This window comes from Salvelinus sp. IW2-2015, linkage group LG17 (genome assembly GCF_002910315.2).
Source record: "Salvelinus sp. IW2-2015 linkage group LG17, ASM291031v2, whole genome shotgun sequence".
In the NCBI taxonomy this organism is placed as follows: Eukaryota; Metazoa; Chordata; class Actinopteri; order Salmoniformes; family Salmonidae; genus Salvelinus; species Salvelinus sp. IW2-2015.
Genome location: NC_036857.1, coordinates 24061766 through 24076708, shown reverse-complemented (window position 1 = coordinate 24076708; position 14943 = coordinate 24061766). Strand labels below are relative to the sequence as shown.

General features: G+C 48.0%; 1 protein-coding gene across 2 annotated transcripts in view; it reads left to right on the top strand.

Annotated features, from left to right (window-relative positions):
* magi3a (membrane associated guanylate kinase, WW and PDZ domain containing 3a) overlaps positions 1-14943 on the top strand; it is a 212615-nt gene that overhangs the window by 192246 nt on the left and 5426 nt on the right. For both annotated transcript variants that reach the window (XM_024005213.2, XM_024005214.1), the window contains exons 9-18: positions 6550-6747; positions 8154-8428; positions 8633-8791; positions 9056-9221; positions 11720-11751; positions 12603-12807; positions 12980-13074; positions 13317-13509; positions 14146-14352; positions 14671-14856. In XM_024005213.2, coding sequence (XP_023860981.1) covers positions 6550-6747; positions 8154-8428; positions 8633-8791; positions 9056-9221; positions 11720-11751; positions 12603-12807; positions 12980-13074; positions 13317-13509; positions 14146-14352; positions 14671-14856 — 1716 coding nt within the window. The remainder of the gene's footprint in view (positions 1-6549; positions 6748-8153; positions 8429-8632; positions 8792-9055; positions 9222-11719; positions 11752-12602; positions 12808-12979; positions 13075-13316; positions 13510-14145; positions 14353-14670; positions 14857-14943) is intronic.

Here is a 14943-nt window from a genome sequence, read left to right as displayed (position 1 = left end):
CGCTAGTCGTGCGGTAGAAAAGAGAACAGTCTATGACTTGGGTGACTGGAGTCTTTTACAATTTTTTGGGGCCTTCCTCTGACACTGCCTAGTATATAGGTCCTGGATGGCAAGAAGCTTGGCCCCAGTGATTTACTGGGCCAGACGCACTACCCTCTGTAGTGCCTTTACGGTCAGATGCCAAGCTGTTGCCATACCAGGTGGAGATACAACCGGTCAAGATGCTCTCGATGGTGCAGCTGTATAACTTTTTGAGGATCTGGGGACCCATGCAATATCTTTTCAGTCTCCTGAGGGGGAAAAGGTGTTGTCATGCCCTCTTCATGACTTTCTTGGTGTGTTTGGACCATGATAGTTTGTTGGTGATGTGAACACCAAGGAACTGTAAACTCTCGACCCGGTCCACTACAGCCCCGTCGATGTGAATGGGGGSATGTTCGGCCCTCCTTTTCCTGTAGTCCACGATCATCTCCTTTGTTTTGCTCACGTTGAGGGAGAGGTTGTTGTCCTGGCACCACACTGCCAGGTCTCTGACCTCCTCCCTATAGGCTGTCTCATCATTGTCAGTGATCAGGCCTACCACCGTAGTGTCATCAGCAAACTTAATGATGGTGTTGGAGTTGTGCCTGGCTGTGCAGTCATGAGTGAATAGGGAGTACAGGAGGGGACTAAGCCTACGCACCCCTTAGGGGCCCCCGTGCTGAAGATAAGCGTGACAGATGTGTTGTTGTCTACCCTTACCACCTGGGGGAGGACCCTCAGGAAGTCTAGGATCCAGTTGCAGAGGAAGGTGTTTAGTCCCAGGGTCCTTAGCTTAGTGATGCGCTTTGTGGGCACTATGGTGTTGAACGCTGAGCTGTAGTCAATCAACAGCATTCTCACATAGGTGTTCCTTTTGTCCAGGTGTGAAAGGGCAGTGTGGAGTGCGATTGAGATTGCGTCATCTGTGGATCTGTTGGGGTGGTATGCAAATTGGAGTGGGTCTAGGGTTTCCGAGATGATGGTGTTGATGTGAGCCATGACTAGCCTTTCAAAGCACTTCATGGCTACAGACGTGAGTGCTACGGGGCGATAGTCATTTAGGCAGGTTTCCTTCGCTTTCTTGGGCACAGGGACTATGGTGGTCTGCATGAAATATATAGGTATTCGACTCTGGCAGGGAGAGGTTGAAAATGTCAGTGAATGCACTTGCCAGTTGATCTGTGCGTGCTCAGAGTACACGTCCTGGTAATCTGTCTGAATGTTGACCTGTTTAAAGGTCTTGCTCACATCGGCTACGGAGAGCTTGATCACACAGTCATCCGGAACACCTGGTGCTCTCATGCATGCTTCAGTGTTGCTTGCCTTGTAGTGAGCATGAAAGGCATTTAGCCCGTTTTGTAGGCTCGCATCTGGATGAGCATTTCCTTGTTTGCTTATTGACTGAAACAGCTCGATGAGTGTGGTCTAAGTGCCAGCGTCGGTTTGTGGTGGTAAATTGACGGCTACAAAAAACATAGATGATCCAGGTCGATCGTGTGGTCTACAGCTTATCATGAGGTAGTCTACCTCGAGCAATACCTTGAGACTAACTTAATATTATACATTGACAAATAGACACGCACCCCCACCGCTCGTCTTACCGGACGTAGCTGTTCTGTCCTGCCAATGGAAAACCCAGCTAACTGTATATTAGCCGTGGAAGGCTGTGTGCTCCTCAGGCTTTGTTGCTTTGCTCTGAGCATCATCATCATCTTTCCTGATGGGGGAGGTCCTTGGCGGTTGTTGGTAAACTGTGGTAAACAATCAGGGTTTGATTGAACAGAGACCCTGGTTTTAGTACCAGATCAACTCAGACCCTTTAGAATAGAAGAAACACTGCTCTACTTGCATAGCATATTAGGGCACAACTACTCCCAGGATGCGTCCCTAATGGCCCCCTATTCCCTTTATGGTACACTAATTTTCACCAGGACCGATATGGCTCTCGTCAAAAGTAGTGCRCTATAAAGGGAATAGGATACCATTTGAGACACAGCTCCAGTCCATTTTCTGTCCAGCTAAAATATGATTTTTTCCATGGTATTATTTTCTGGACGGTTCTTTTGGCTGATCCTCTAGTTTTCTCCAGGGTGATTCTCTGCACTGCTCTGACAGAGCTCTCTACTCTGCTCCCTGCTCCCCACACGCTCCCCGGGGTTGTTAATGAGTATTAATGGCTAATGGTGGTCTGTCTCCCAGCGGAGCGGAGAGTGGGCCGGAGGGGCGTGCTGCCACGTGGAGGGGTTTGAACGTTGTTTTGACAAGGTTCCCCAGTCTGACCTCCCTCTCGGAGAAAGAGGTAGCTGTCTGTCTCCACAGTGCTGAAGCTGTAGGGGACCGTCATTACCCTTCATTGACAATCCTCTCTGTATGGCATTTCATAGAATCACAGCGAGCGGCCTTGCCTGCCTGCCTGAGAAATAGGCCATCCCTTTGTGTTACCTTGACATAATCAGGGCTATGTAAACATGTCTATGTAGCACCCCCTTAACTCCTCCACACACACACACATCCTCACACACAAACAGCTCAGTGACACTGCTGGTGTGCGAGAATGTCATGTTAATCACACTCAGCATAATCTGTTTTCTCAGAGCGCTGAAAATCCAATTATGCAAATCAAAATCCCATGACACATTGACGGGTAGAGGACATGGCGGGTAGTGGAGGAGGGGAGGGGTGTATGTCTTTACCCCTCCTAATGAGATTGCTACCCCCACCTCTCCTCGATCCATCCATCCGCCAGTGGGTGTAGCAACATTAGAGGGGGACACAGCCCATAACTCTCCCAATGGAAACCAAGGTCAGGGGTTATAAATGACTGAGGCCATGGCTGATTATCCTCTGTATCTATCCACTGTATCTCTATCACTTTCAGTCCATCTATTTATCTCCCTCGCTCTCTCTCTTTCTCTCCCTTTCTCTCTCTCCCTCCTATCTCTCTCCATCCCCCTGTCGCCCTGTCTCAGTCACATGGCGAGAGCTGAAATTTGTCGTGACGGAGGTTAGCTCTCTTTCTGTTTGCCTCCATGTTATGGTGGTTCCTCAGATGGATTTCCCCCTGCAGTGTACACACAGTTTGTCTCCTGGACTTTTTTTCCCATGCACCTTCCTACAGGCATAACATAGCCTGCAAAGTTGGTCTGCCCTTTGCTGTTATAACAGGCTCCACTCTTCTGGGATGGTTTTCCACAAGATGTTGGAACATTGCTGCGGGGACTTGCTTCCATTCAGCCACGAGCATTAGAGAGGTCGGGCACTTGGATGTGGATGTTGGGCGATAAGGCCCGGCTCGCGGTCGGCGTTCCAATTTATCCCAAAGGTGTTCGATGGGGTTGAGGTCAGGGCTTTGTTCRGGCCAGTCAAGTTCTTCCACACCGATCTCGAAACAACCATTGCTGTGTGGACCTCGCTTTGTGCACGGGGGCATTGTCATGCTGATACAGGAAAGGGTCTTCTCTAAACTGTTGCCACAAAGTTGAAAGCACAGCATTGTCTAGAATGTCATTGTATGCTGTAGAATTAAGATTTCCCTTCACTGGAACTAAGGGTCTAGCCCAAACAATGAAAAACCGCCCCAGACAATTATTCCTCCTCCACTAAACTTTACAGTTGGCACTATGCATTGGGGCAGGTAGCGTTCTCCTGGCATGCGCCAAACCCAGATTCGTCCGTCGGACTGCCAGATGGTGAAGCGTGATTCATCACTCCAGAGAATGCGTTTCCACTGCTCCAGAGTCCAATGTTAGTGAGCTTTACACCACTCCAGCCAACGCTTGGCATTGTGCATGGTGAACTTAGGGTTGTGTGTAGCTGCTCGGCCATGGAAACCCATTTCATGAAGCTCCAGACGAACAGTTATTGTGCTGACRTTGCTTCCAGTGGCAGTTTGGAACTCGGTAGTGAGTGTTGCAACCGAGGACGAACGATTTTTACTGGCTACGTGCTTCAGCACTCGCCGGTCCCGTTCTGTGATCTTGTGTGGCCTACCACTTTGCGGCTGAGCCATTGTTGCTCCTAGATGTTTCCACTTCACAGGAACAGCCCTTACAGTTGACTGAGGCAGCTCTAGCAGGGCAGAAATCTGACGAACTGACTTGTTGGAAAGGTGGCGTCCTATGACAGTGCCACGTTGAAAGTCAATGAGCTCTTCAGTAAGGTCATTCTACTGCCAATGTTTGTCTATGGAGATTGCATGGCGGTTTGCTCAATTTTATACACCTGTCAGCAACGTGTGTGGCTTTAATAGCCCAATCCACTAATTTGAAGCGGTGTCCCCATACTTTTGTATATATAGTGTAGATTGTAGGTTCTATCAATTTAATTGTTTGCACCATTTGTAATCCCCCTTTTTATATACATTTCTTGTAAAAATGTCTCTACTTTTCTTCCCCCTCCCCTACCATCCCTACCCTGATCGGAGTAAACTAACGTACAACAATACTTCTACAGCTACTTACAGCTATTTACTTTAGTAGTTAAATAATTATACAAATATTCCTAATTTTCTCTTTCTTCAAGTGCTGGATTTTCACACACAGCAGCTAATCCACCACTCATTCTGATTTGAACTCCGACCCACCGATATCCACAGATTAACCCATCTTTCTCAGTATGCCATTTCCTCTTCCTCTTACGAGGGTCCTGAACCTTCCTATTTGTGACATTTTTATCGACATTGCACTAAAGTAAATACTTTACCTAAGAGCATAATGATATTTCCCATAGACTGATCATGGTTTATTCAGATCCCCCTAACAATAGAGTTTGCAGGTCCATCTGAACCCTGATATTATGACCTGACTCCAAAAGCGAGCCCCCGATGGACAGTACCAGAAAATGTGTTCTATTGATTTATTCTTTCCTCGTGGTAGAATCTGCTGACTGTTCAATGCCCTGTATATTGAGCATTCTTTCTGTAGCAAGTATTTTATATAATAGCTTAAATTGAAATTAATGGATTTATGTGTCAATAGTTGTTGTCAGTTCATAGACCCAATGCCAAGGTAGTGGGACATCAAAAACCTGTTCCCAACTGACTTGAATTTTATTTGGGTATTGCTGTCAAACCTTTTTCGATTCATACTAATCTATTTAAGCCATTTATGATTTTTTTAATGGGTGGCTTACAAAACTAATTATAAAATACACTGCTCAAAAAAATAAAGGGAACACTTAAACAACACAATGTAACTCCAAGTCAATCACACTTCTGTGAGCAGACACATGCACATTTGTGGCCTGCTGGAGGTCATTTTGCAGGGCTCTGGCAGTGCTCCTCCTTGCACAAAGGCGGAGGTAGCGGTCCTGCTGCTGGGTTGTTGCCCTCCTACGGCCTCCTCCACGTCTCCTTATGTACTGGCCTGTCTCCTGGTAGCGCCTCCATGCTCTGGACACTACGCTGACAGACACAGCAAACCTTCTTGCCACAGCTCGCATTGATGTGCCATCCTGGATGAGCTGCACTACCTGAGCCACTTGTGTGGGTTGTAGACTCCGTCTCATGCTACCACTAGAGTGAAAGCACCGCCAGCATTCAAAAGTGACCAAAACATCAGCCAGGAAGCATAGGAACTGAGAAGTGGTCTGTGGTCACCACCTGCAGAACCACTCCTTTATTGGGGGTGTCTTGCTAATTGCCTATAATTTCCACCTTTTGTCTATCCCATTTGCACAACAGCATGTGACATTTATTGTCAATCAGTGTTGCTTCCTAAGTGGACAGTTTGATTTCACAGAAGTGTGATTGACTTGGAGTTACATTGTGTTGTTTAAGTGTTCCCTTTATTTTTTTGAGCAGTGTATATTTTTAAAGTAATTGTCTCTTCTAATTTTGTGGCAGAGCCATGATGAGTTAGTTATCATTTTGTATTTGATTATACACCTCCATACACTGTTGATATGTGATTTGAGTGTTGGTCGAATTAGTGACCATCTGAGTGATGTGCAGCTGTCAGATGTCTTGTCACCGTGGCGATAGTCTACACTGTGACGATGCAGGGGACAGATGGCTAACAGCCTGTGAGCACGCATCTGTGTCTGTCTGCCACACACACACACACACACACACACACACACACACACACACACACATACACACACATACAGTTGTCCCACGCGGATATATTAGAGTCAAATAAGCGTAGCGGCATAGATGTGTCACTGTCATCTGTCATCGTGGATTAGCGCTAGCAGCTAGCCTAGCGTGGTTTCTCTGTCAGATCAATGCAGCTGAACAACACTGACAGGCCTTGTGATGATAATGCCACAAACAAACAAGGAATTAAGTCACTAATTTGTCAAGTAAAATACTTCCATCGGTCAATAAGATTTGAGAGCAATTAGCTGAATTACAGTCATAATAATTATCGTTAAATTGCTGATATAGTACTTCCTCCTACAATTTGCATCTCTCATTCTCTCTCTCTGTGCTTTTCTTGTATTGAGTAATCTTTCTCTCTTAAGTGTTTTTTCTCTTTCTCCTTCCCTCATTCTCTCTATTCCACTCTCTCTCTCTCTCTCCATCAGATGAGCCTGTTGTGGGTGTGAGGGGTTTTGTGCGGGACCCAGCCCATCTCCAGGGCTCCATCCTGAGGACAGCTCTGAGGAAGAGCCCCCAGGGGTTTGGCTTCACCATCATCGGGGGCGACCGCCATGATGAGTTCCTCCAGGTGAAGAACGTGCTCCGAGACGGCCCTGCCGCGTACGATAACAAGATGGCCTCCGGTGAGTGTAGGAACGTGCGTGTTAATACGAACAGACTCTTACACACACACACCAGCAAGGTTAATCTTCATGGACTGTACAGGGTCCACACCCTGCCTCTTGACAGTAAAACTCCACGTCAGTAACAGTACATGTTATGGCGAACGCCCTGTTTTGAAGAGGAACCATATATTTCAGATTTCATAGGTCCCTTGGCTGTGCTTCTTTGCATACCTATGGCTATTACGAGCATGCTTATCTAGAAGTGTGGTCTTGGATCAGGTTGTGACATACAGCATATAGTCCATGCTGTCTTCAACAACCATTACTAGTGATATACACCTGCCATAGCTCATTGAATGCTTTAGGAGAATATTCATTCAATAGACCGTGACATCAGATGTGTGGTAGTTATAATGAGTTGTTTATTGTCTGCGATAACGCGTTGGAGCGCTGTACGCCGTATTGTGTCACAACCATAACAATGCTATTGCCCAGTGTTCTAAATGTACAACTGCAAGGGAACAAATGTTTCCATATGTCGTTCCCCCTCGCTGTCCTCTAAGTGATTAGATGACAAAATGTACATTTTGATTCCTTAATAATACAGCAATGAGATGCTCTCCAATCCACGTCCATTTCTCTGTCGCTGAACCACGCATGCTAAGTGTACCGCTGGCAGTAATTGATGCCAGAGTGGTGTCATTTTAATGAGCATGGAGAGTAATTTGATCTGGACRTTGGGTCTCTGAAGCGATCCCATCTCATTTCTGAGTTAATAGTTAACTCGGGTTCCGTAACTCTGACTCATACTCGAACCTTTCAGSGTGYGTGCATGTGTGTGTGCGMGCGAAGTATGGGCTTAGTTACCCGTGTTTGCCCTGACAGTGATTGGCTGTTGTTCCGTCTCGGTTTGTTCAGCTCATTTATATAACACGGTGAAATGTTAGATGTGTTTGTTAGCAACAGCTATTGATTGTGTTGGGTGGATCCTTCAGGGGAGTCCCAGCTAGCCAGCAGTGATGAGAGTTTCCCGCGTTTGTTTTGGTTGGAGATGACAACACCTACTCTTCATTGATCTGTCTGGGACCAGCTGAGCTAATAAACCCAGGCTAGAATGACGGAGGATGAGGGGAACGATATAGAGTTATGCTGTACCGTACTTCCTTGTTCGTTCATCAACCCCAGAGCAGCTGTGGAGCGGACTCCAAGGAAACGTGTTTCAGCTCTTGACCAGAATATGCTTTGGAATGGGCACTTTGTTCAAAGTGATCCAAACTGACTTGTGGTTTAATTGACTCTATTCTCTGGACCTTGTTACTATGTCATGACTAAACCATAGCACACTCCCATTCTAGGAATGTACCCATCAGTACCCAATGCTGATACATCTTCCCTCCTATTCCTCTCTCCTTCCGCTCTACCAGGCGACGTGATCGTGGATATCAACGGCCTCTGTGTCCTGGGGAAAACCCATGCTGATGTGGTTCAGTTGTTTCAGTCTATCCCAGTCAACCAGTACGTGGACATGGTGCTGTGTCGGGGCTACCCCCTGCCTGAGGACACCGGTGGGAGTGACGATGCCTCGGGGGATGTAGCCACCGYTCTGCCCCTGGCCCCCGAGGCCACCCCGTCACCTTCCACTTCCAACACCAAGGACATCCACTACGTCACCGGCCCAGACGGCACCCTTCCTAGACAGGTACAGTCAGAAGAAGATGGGCCACCCTGCTGATCCCRGTTCCTCTCTAGGATTCTTCCTTCTTGGGAATTTTTCCTTGCCACTGTGCTTCTGTTTTTGATTGCTGTTAGGGGTCTAGGCTGTGTTTCTCTTAAAGCACTTTGTGACAACTGCTGATTTTTAAAAAAGGGCTTTATAAATAGATTTGGGTTGATTGATTGACAGACCGCCGCCACTGCAGTACCAACCATGACCAACGGGGGGCGCCACTATCCTGAGGGTCCAGACCCCACACTGCTGCAGCCGGAGCTGGTTGGCGTGCCCCTGGTGAAGGGGCCGGGAGGGTTCGGCTTTGCCATCGCAGACTGCCCCCTGGGCCAGAAGGTACCATTTATATCTGGGTGATGAGTTGTTGGTTTTGTTTTATGTCTGGAAAAATGAATTCCGGCAACACTTTACTATAGCTGCCCTTATGTACGCCGGATTGTTATAATAATGCCTTATGTAGCAGTAGCTGTTGCAGAGACTTTATAAAAGTCCATTAAGAGTTACCGAATGTACTTTTTCCCGGGGGATAAGAAATGTAATCTAATGTAAAATAGCTTAACCGACTCTAATCCAATCGAACCTATTGGAATGTGATTTCAGGTGAAGATGATCCTGGATGCCCAGTGGTGCCGTGGCCTGCTGAAGGGTGATGTAATCAAGGAGATCAACCGTCACAACGTCCAGACACTGAGCCACGCCCAGGTGGTGGACATCCTCAAAGACTTGCCGGTGGGCAGCGAGGTCAACGTCCTGGTACTCAGGGGAGGTGAGAGAGCGGGGATGGTAGGAGGAGATACATAGGAGGTGGTAGGATAGGAGGTGGTCCATGCCTTCATCACAGTCAACATACTGGGATTCAGAGGAGCTGCGAGACTAAACTGTACACTGCCACATTGGTGATGTCATGACTTTAGTGTGACAGGGTCATGCGGCTGTGAATATGTACTGTAGTAATAGAAGTTCCTTGAGGAAGTCAATTAGATGGCCGTTCAGCTCCTCAGCAGCCCTCCCAGAGGCCAGTGCCAGCCACCGTTTAATAAAGCAATTTCATGCTCGTCTATCCCTATCTATGTCCCATTTGCACCTCTGCATACAAGCAGGCAGGCTCAGAGAGCAGTAATAGTGGGGCTCTGAATATGATACCTTGACCAGAAAGGTGAGGAGGAGGGGATGCTAGTGGGAGTTAGATTCAAGCCTCTCTAGTGTTTGGCTAGATAGTTAGATAAGCATTCAGTGGCAGACAGCCTAACAGAGGCAGTCTGACATTTTGGACGAAGGACAGTGATATTGGCCCTGCTCACCACTTCAAAGAGGATGCTGTCACTGAATAAACTGAAGAGCTCTTTCCGTTTGCCTGCACTACAATAGCCAAGATGCTGTACGTTGTGTTAACCCACAGAAATATGCTCCAATACTCTGAAGAATGCTAAGGAGTCAAGATGCAGCATGTTCACCTGGGGACGTTTTGCTTCAGTGCTCTGAAGGGTCCTAAGGACTCAAGATGCAGTATTTTCAGCCAGAGATTTTGTTTGTTGTAAGGAGGCCTGGGGGAGGGAGCAGAATCAGGTTGTGCTGTTGACTGCTCCTGGGAAGGATGAGGGGAGACTGATGGAGGGGCTAGCAGGAGACCACAGCCCGGCCCGGCAGGAGACCGACCACAGCCCGGCCCGGCAGGAGTCCGACCACAGCCCGGCCCGGCAGGAGTCCGACCACAGCCCGGCCCGGCAGGAGACCGACCACAGCCCGGCCCGGCAGGAGACCGACCACAGCCGGCCCGGCAGGAGACCGACCACAGCCCGGCCCGGCAGGAGACCGACCACAGCCCGGCCCGGCAGGAGACCCGACACAGCCCGGCCCGGCAGGAGACCGACCACAGCCCGGCCCGGCAGGAGACCGACCACAGCCCGGCCCGGCAGGGTTATCAGGAGGGGAGGGGTGTTTCCCTCTGAGGTCAGCTAGGGGCTGAGGTGTAGAACCTGGGTCTATGACCAGGGGGTAACATCAGCTCTCCACCACTGACCACCACAGAGAGGGGGAACAAGAACTTGTCTACTCGGCTGGCCACACCACACACTCAGAAGCCTACTCCGGGGTCCTTCAGCTGTGCAGTATTGGGGCTTGCCCTATGTGGTACTAGTAATATCAATGTGGATTGTCACCATTCCCCATGGTCAATGAAAGGTGGTGACTAGCTGTGTGTCATACAGCTGGATATACACCCCTGGGTCATCCCTTCATGGTCACTGTGCTTCTCTTAATGAGGGTGAACTGCTGAGCCCTTATCTGAATAGACTGTCTGACTTGTGGTGGCAGGTGTGGACAATACATTACAAGGTTAACCCACGGCGAGGCACAATGTCATATCTCTTCTCTCATCCCTCTTCCCTCGGTCTGTTTCTCTGTCGAGATCAGAGATCCTTCCTATGCTGATGCTTGAATATAGTGCCACCAGCTGGTTAAGTTGAACCATGATCTTCCTGGCTTTAGTATCAGAGAGGAGAGCAGGGAGAGAGGACGTATGGGGCTACGATCATGGTCACTAATCATTCTGAAGAGCAGGGGTTCCCAAACTTTTTCACTCAGGCCTCCCCTTCCAGCATTGGTGCTCACGCGCACCACGTCTATTTTTATGGCCACAAACACTATAGATGACACAATCTGTTCACACCCCTACTTGTTGGAGGAGAGAACATTTCAAGTTTATTTCCTGAAATTCTATACATTTTGCCATGTCTAATGTGTATTCGTGTGATATTTGAGTGACAGGAACAAAAAACCTAGCAAAAAAATGTCAGCTGACATGGGCTAGTTGATCTGGACATTTCTGACAAGTTGGAAATAGCTCTCGAATGTATACAATGATGGAAAATAGGAGAACTGAGGATGCACTACCCAATTTCGAAAATTGCACCTTGTGCTATTACAACTTTCAAGAGTAAGTTGAAAGCCGGACTGACCCCTGGGCCGTTCGGCCCTGTCGACCCATCTTGCCCTCCTTAGAGGGCGTGCCCCACAGTTTGGGAACCACTGCGCTAAAGCAGTGTATGATGAAAGAGAATGTAGAGTCTACAGCAGAGCAGGATTAATAGAGTGACGAAGTAGAGATGTATAATAATCTATCAGACATCCAGCACATTAACCCAGTCATCCCCCTAAGGCACTGGAATCTGTCCTCCATAATACATTGGTATTATACTGTATTGAGTCATCTTTCTGTCTAATAACGTTGTTTCTCTCTCTCTCTCTCTCTCTCTCTCTCTCCAGGTCAGACATCTCCTGTGAAGTCTCTAAAACCTGTAAGTTCAAATAAATGCTTTTAATTACCCTTCTCCTCTCTTCCAGAGACTCTCCCCATGGCCTCTACAGGGGATTCTAATCAGAGATGTGTGTCCCAAATGGAGCCCTATTCCCTATATAGTGTGCTACTTTGACCAGGGTCCATAGGGCTCTGGTCAAAGTAGTGCACCATGTAGGGAATAGTACCATTTGGGACTCAACTAGAGAGTGTAGAGCGGGTCTGGGAACATAAATGGAAACACAGGGCTTTTAAACACCAGATAGCAGATGAATTATTAAAACAAGCCCTGATATAACTTTGTCTTAGTTTCATTCCCCACCAACAGCAGTCTGCTGTAGAGAGCAGTACATTATTCAGGGAGCTGTCGCGAGCCACACGCACGCTGGTAATATTTTTGGAGGCAGCCGGCTGACTCGGATGGGTGAATGTGCTCCTGGCAAATGGCTATTTAACATCCTGGCTGGTAGTAGCTATACTGTGTAACAGTGTTTAAGCTGTAAATCCATGTTCAACAGTTCTGATGTGCCTTCTTTACAACAGAGTATATGTGTCTACTGGGTCAACAACAGAGAATTGTACTGAGATACAATACATCCAAATAGAAGACTCCGGCTCAGTGGAAGTATTTTCCTACAGCTTTTCTAAGGGACTGTGTTAACAAAGGCCAGCACTGCAGACACTAGTGGAAAACGTCTACGAGTCGTTTGGGAGTACAGAAGAACTTGTACTGTCTTGCTAAATCCARCACTATTACCCCAATGTGTTTGAGTTGTAGATGATGCTATACGGGCCATTAAAAACAAAAGTGATGTGGAGTTTAATTGAATCATCTCGTTTGTTGTGTTGCAGTGCACTGCTCCCATGTCGCAGCAGAGGCAGGAGAGACAGGAGAAGGAGATGTCCACCAGCACCGAGACCCTCAGCCCCCCAGAGCCAGCCCTGACCCCGGCCCCGCAGCCCCTTCCCTTCCCCCCCAACACCATGCGCTCAGCCTCCCCCAAACCTGACCCCTCACAACTCTACCTCAAGTCCAAGGCCCTGCTGGACAGCAAGCGTGAGTATACAGTACATACCACTACGCGACAGGCCAGTCTCACGCATCACTCTTCTTAACTCTAACTGTTCTAATGAGTACTGAACATAGAATGTGTCGGTCTTTGCCTGTTCCTCTATAGCAGCGGTGAATTCAATGTGTCCTCTTCCTTTCCCTCATTTTCCCCGTCCAGCCCCCAACACCAAGGACCTAGATGTGTTCATCAAGAGGAACCAGGAGTCAGGTTTTGGTTTCCGCGTTTTAGGAGGAGAGGGGCCAGATCAGCCCGTAAGTACCCTCCCAGAGAGACTGCTCTATCCTGGTTCAGCCAGCATGAAGACTCTGGGCGCACTGTGGGCTGTTTAGCCGGACCCAGACTAAGCCTAGTGTTTTAAATGGGTTACCTCCAATGACCATGAGTATGCTTAATCTGGGTCTGGGAAACTGGCTCTAAATCTGGTTAAAGTTATGCCCCTGTGTTTGTGGCTTAGATAAATGTCATCATGCCCTCCTTTGTTCCCTGGCTTCAGGTGTACATTGGTGCCATCGTACCCCTGGGTGCGGCAGAGAAGGACGGGCGTCTGCGGGCAGGTGATGAGCTCATGTGTATCGACGGGGTGCCAGTAAAGGGCAGATCTCACAAGCAGGTGCTGGAGCTGATGACCAATGCTGCCCGCAACGGACAAGTCCTGCTGACAGTCCGCAGGAAACTTGCTCACACAGGTGTGTGTGTGTGTGTTTATGCAACTCTTCTAAAAGTGATGATCGCTGTGAAAAGTGCTGTAGATGTCATATCCAGTCGTGGGAGATGATTTACAGGAAAACAAGACGAGGAAAACAAAACAGGAAAACAAGACGAGTTCTGTTCTGGTCCGTTATATTTTGACGGACGGACGGACTTACACACACAAATAAGCTTCAATGAGAAGAGAAAACACTTTTGAAATTGCTTTGGATTTGATGTATTGTAATGACAGACGTGGTTGAACTGGAAAAATGAAGCATCAATCATAGACGCGTTGCTGTTGATTATCCAGACTTGACAAAGATTTTCACTCCAAATATTGATTTCCTATTCTGTGCTCAGTTCAGATATGACGTACACACATCAGAGTCTTTCAATGCAGTAATTGTGGGGTTCATTTTAAAATGAGCACTGGAACAGCATTGGATCAGCCTAAAGGAATAATAATGKTGTGGCATAAACTGAGCATTATAAACCACTTATTGTCTTTGAGCTTTCTTACGAATGGCTGTGAGAGACCATAAACAATGTAAAAATTAGGTGATTCAAATGTAAACGGTAAGCTTCCCCAAATGAACCCATCCCTGTGTGTGCGTGTGTGTGTGTTTGATCAGAGGGGAGGGGAGAGGAGGACGTTGGTGGTGGTCAGCAGAAGGTGGCTCCAGCCCTGGTTAACGGCTCTCCCAAGCTGCTCCGCATCGAGGTCCCTACAGCCAGCTCYCCCCAACACCCAGAGTGCTACAACGTCACCCTGCAACGCAAAGACAACGAAGGCTTCGGCTTCGTAATCCTTACCTCCAAGAACAAGCCGCCTCCCGGAGGTAAGGGAGGAGGAGAATCATATCATAGAACGTTCAGCTCAGCTAGTCTGATTACAATGGTTCTTCCTTTAAACGTTTTGAGCTTATGCTGTGACAGTTTGTGGAAGGTGGTGGCAGATTGTGGTAAATTGTGTCATTCTGACAACAATGGCTGACACATAACGTGCCATAGAATTCTGTGGCACACTGCAAGCTGTGCTGCAGTACAGTTGGTAGTACATTGAAAAACAATTACTGCCTCACAAGCACCATCTGCACTGTACCTGACAGAGCTGAGCTAAATTTTCCTGTCATCTCGTTCTCTCTCTCACGCTTCAGTTATTCCTCACAAGATTGGCCGCATCATCGAGGGCAGCCCCACGGACCGCAACGGTCAGCTGAAGGTGGGCGACCGTATCTCAGCTGTCAACTCCCAGTCCATCGTGGAACTGTCCCACAACGACATCGTCCAGCTCATCAAGGAGGCCGGCAACACTGTCACCCTCACTGTGGTGCCGGAGGATGGTACGAGCTTCCACAGACACACTGAACTCTGGGATATGGAGTCCTACTTGAAATGGGATTCTGTAGTCTTTTTGATTGTTTACTGTA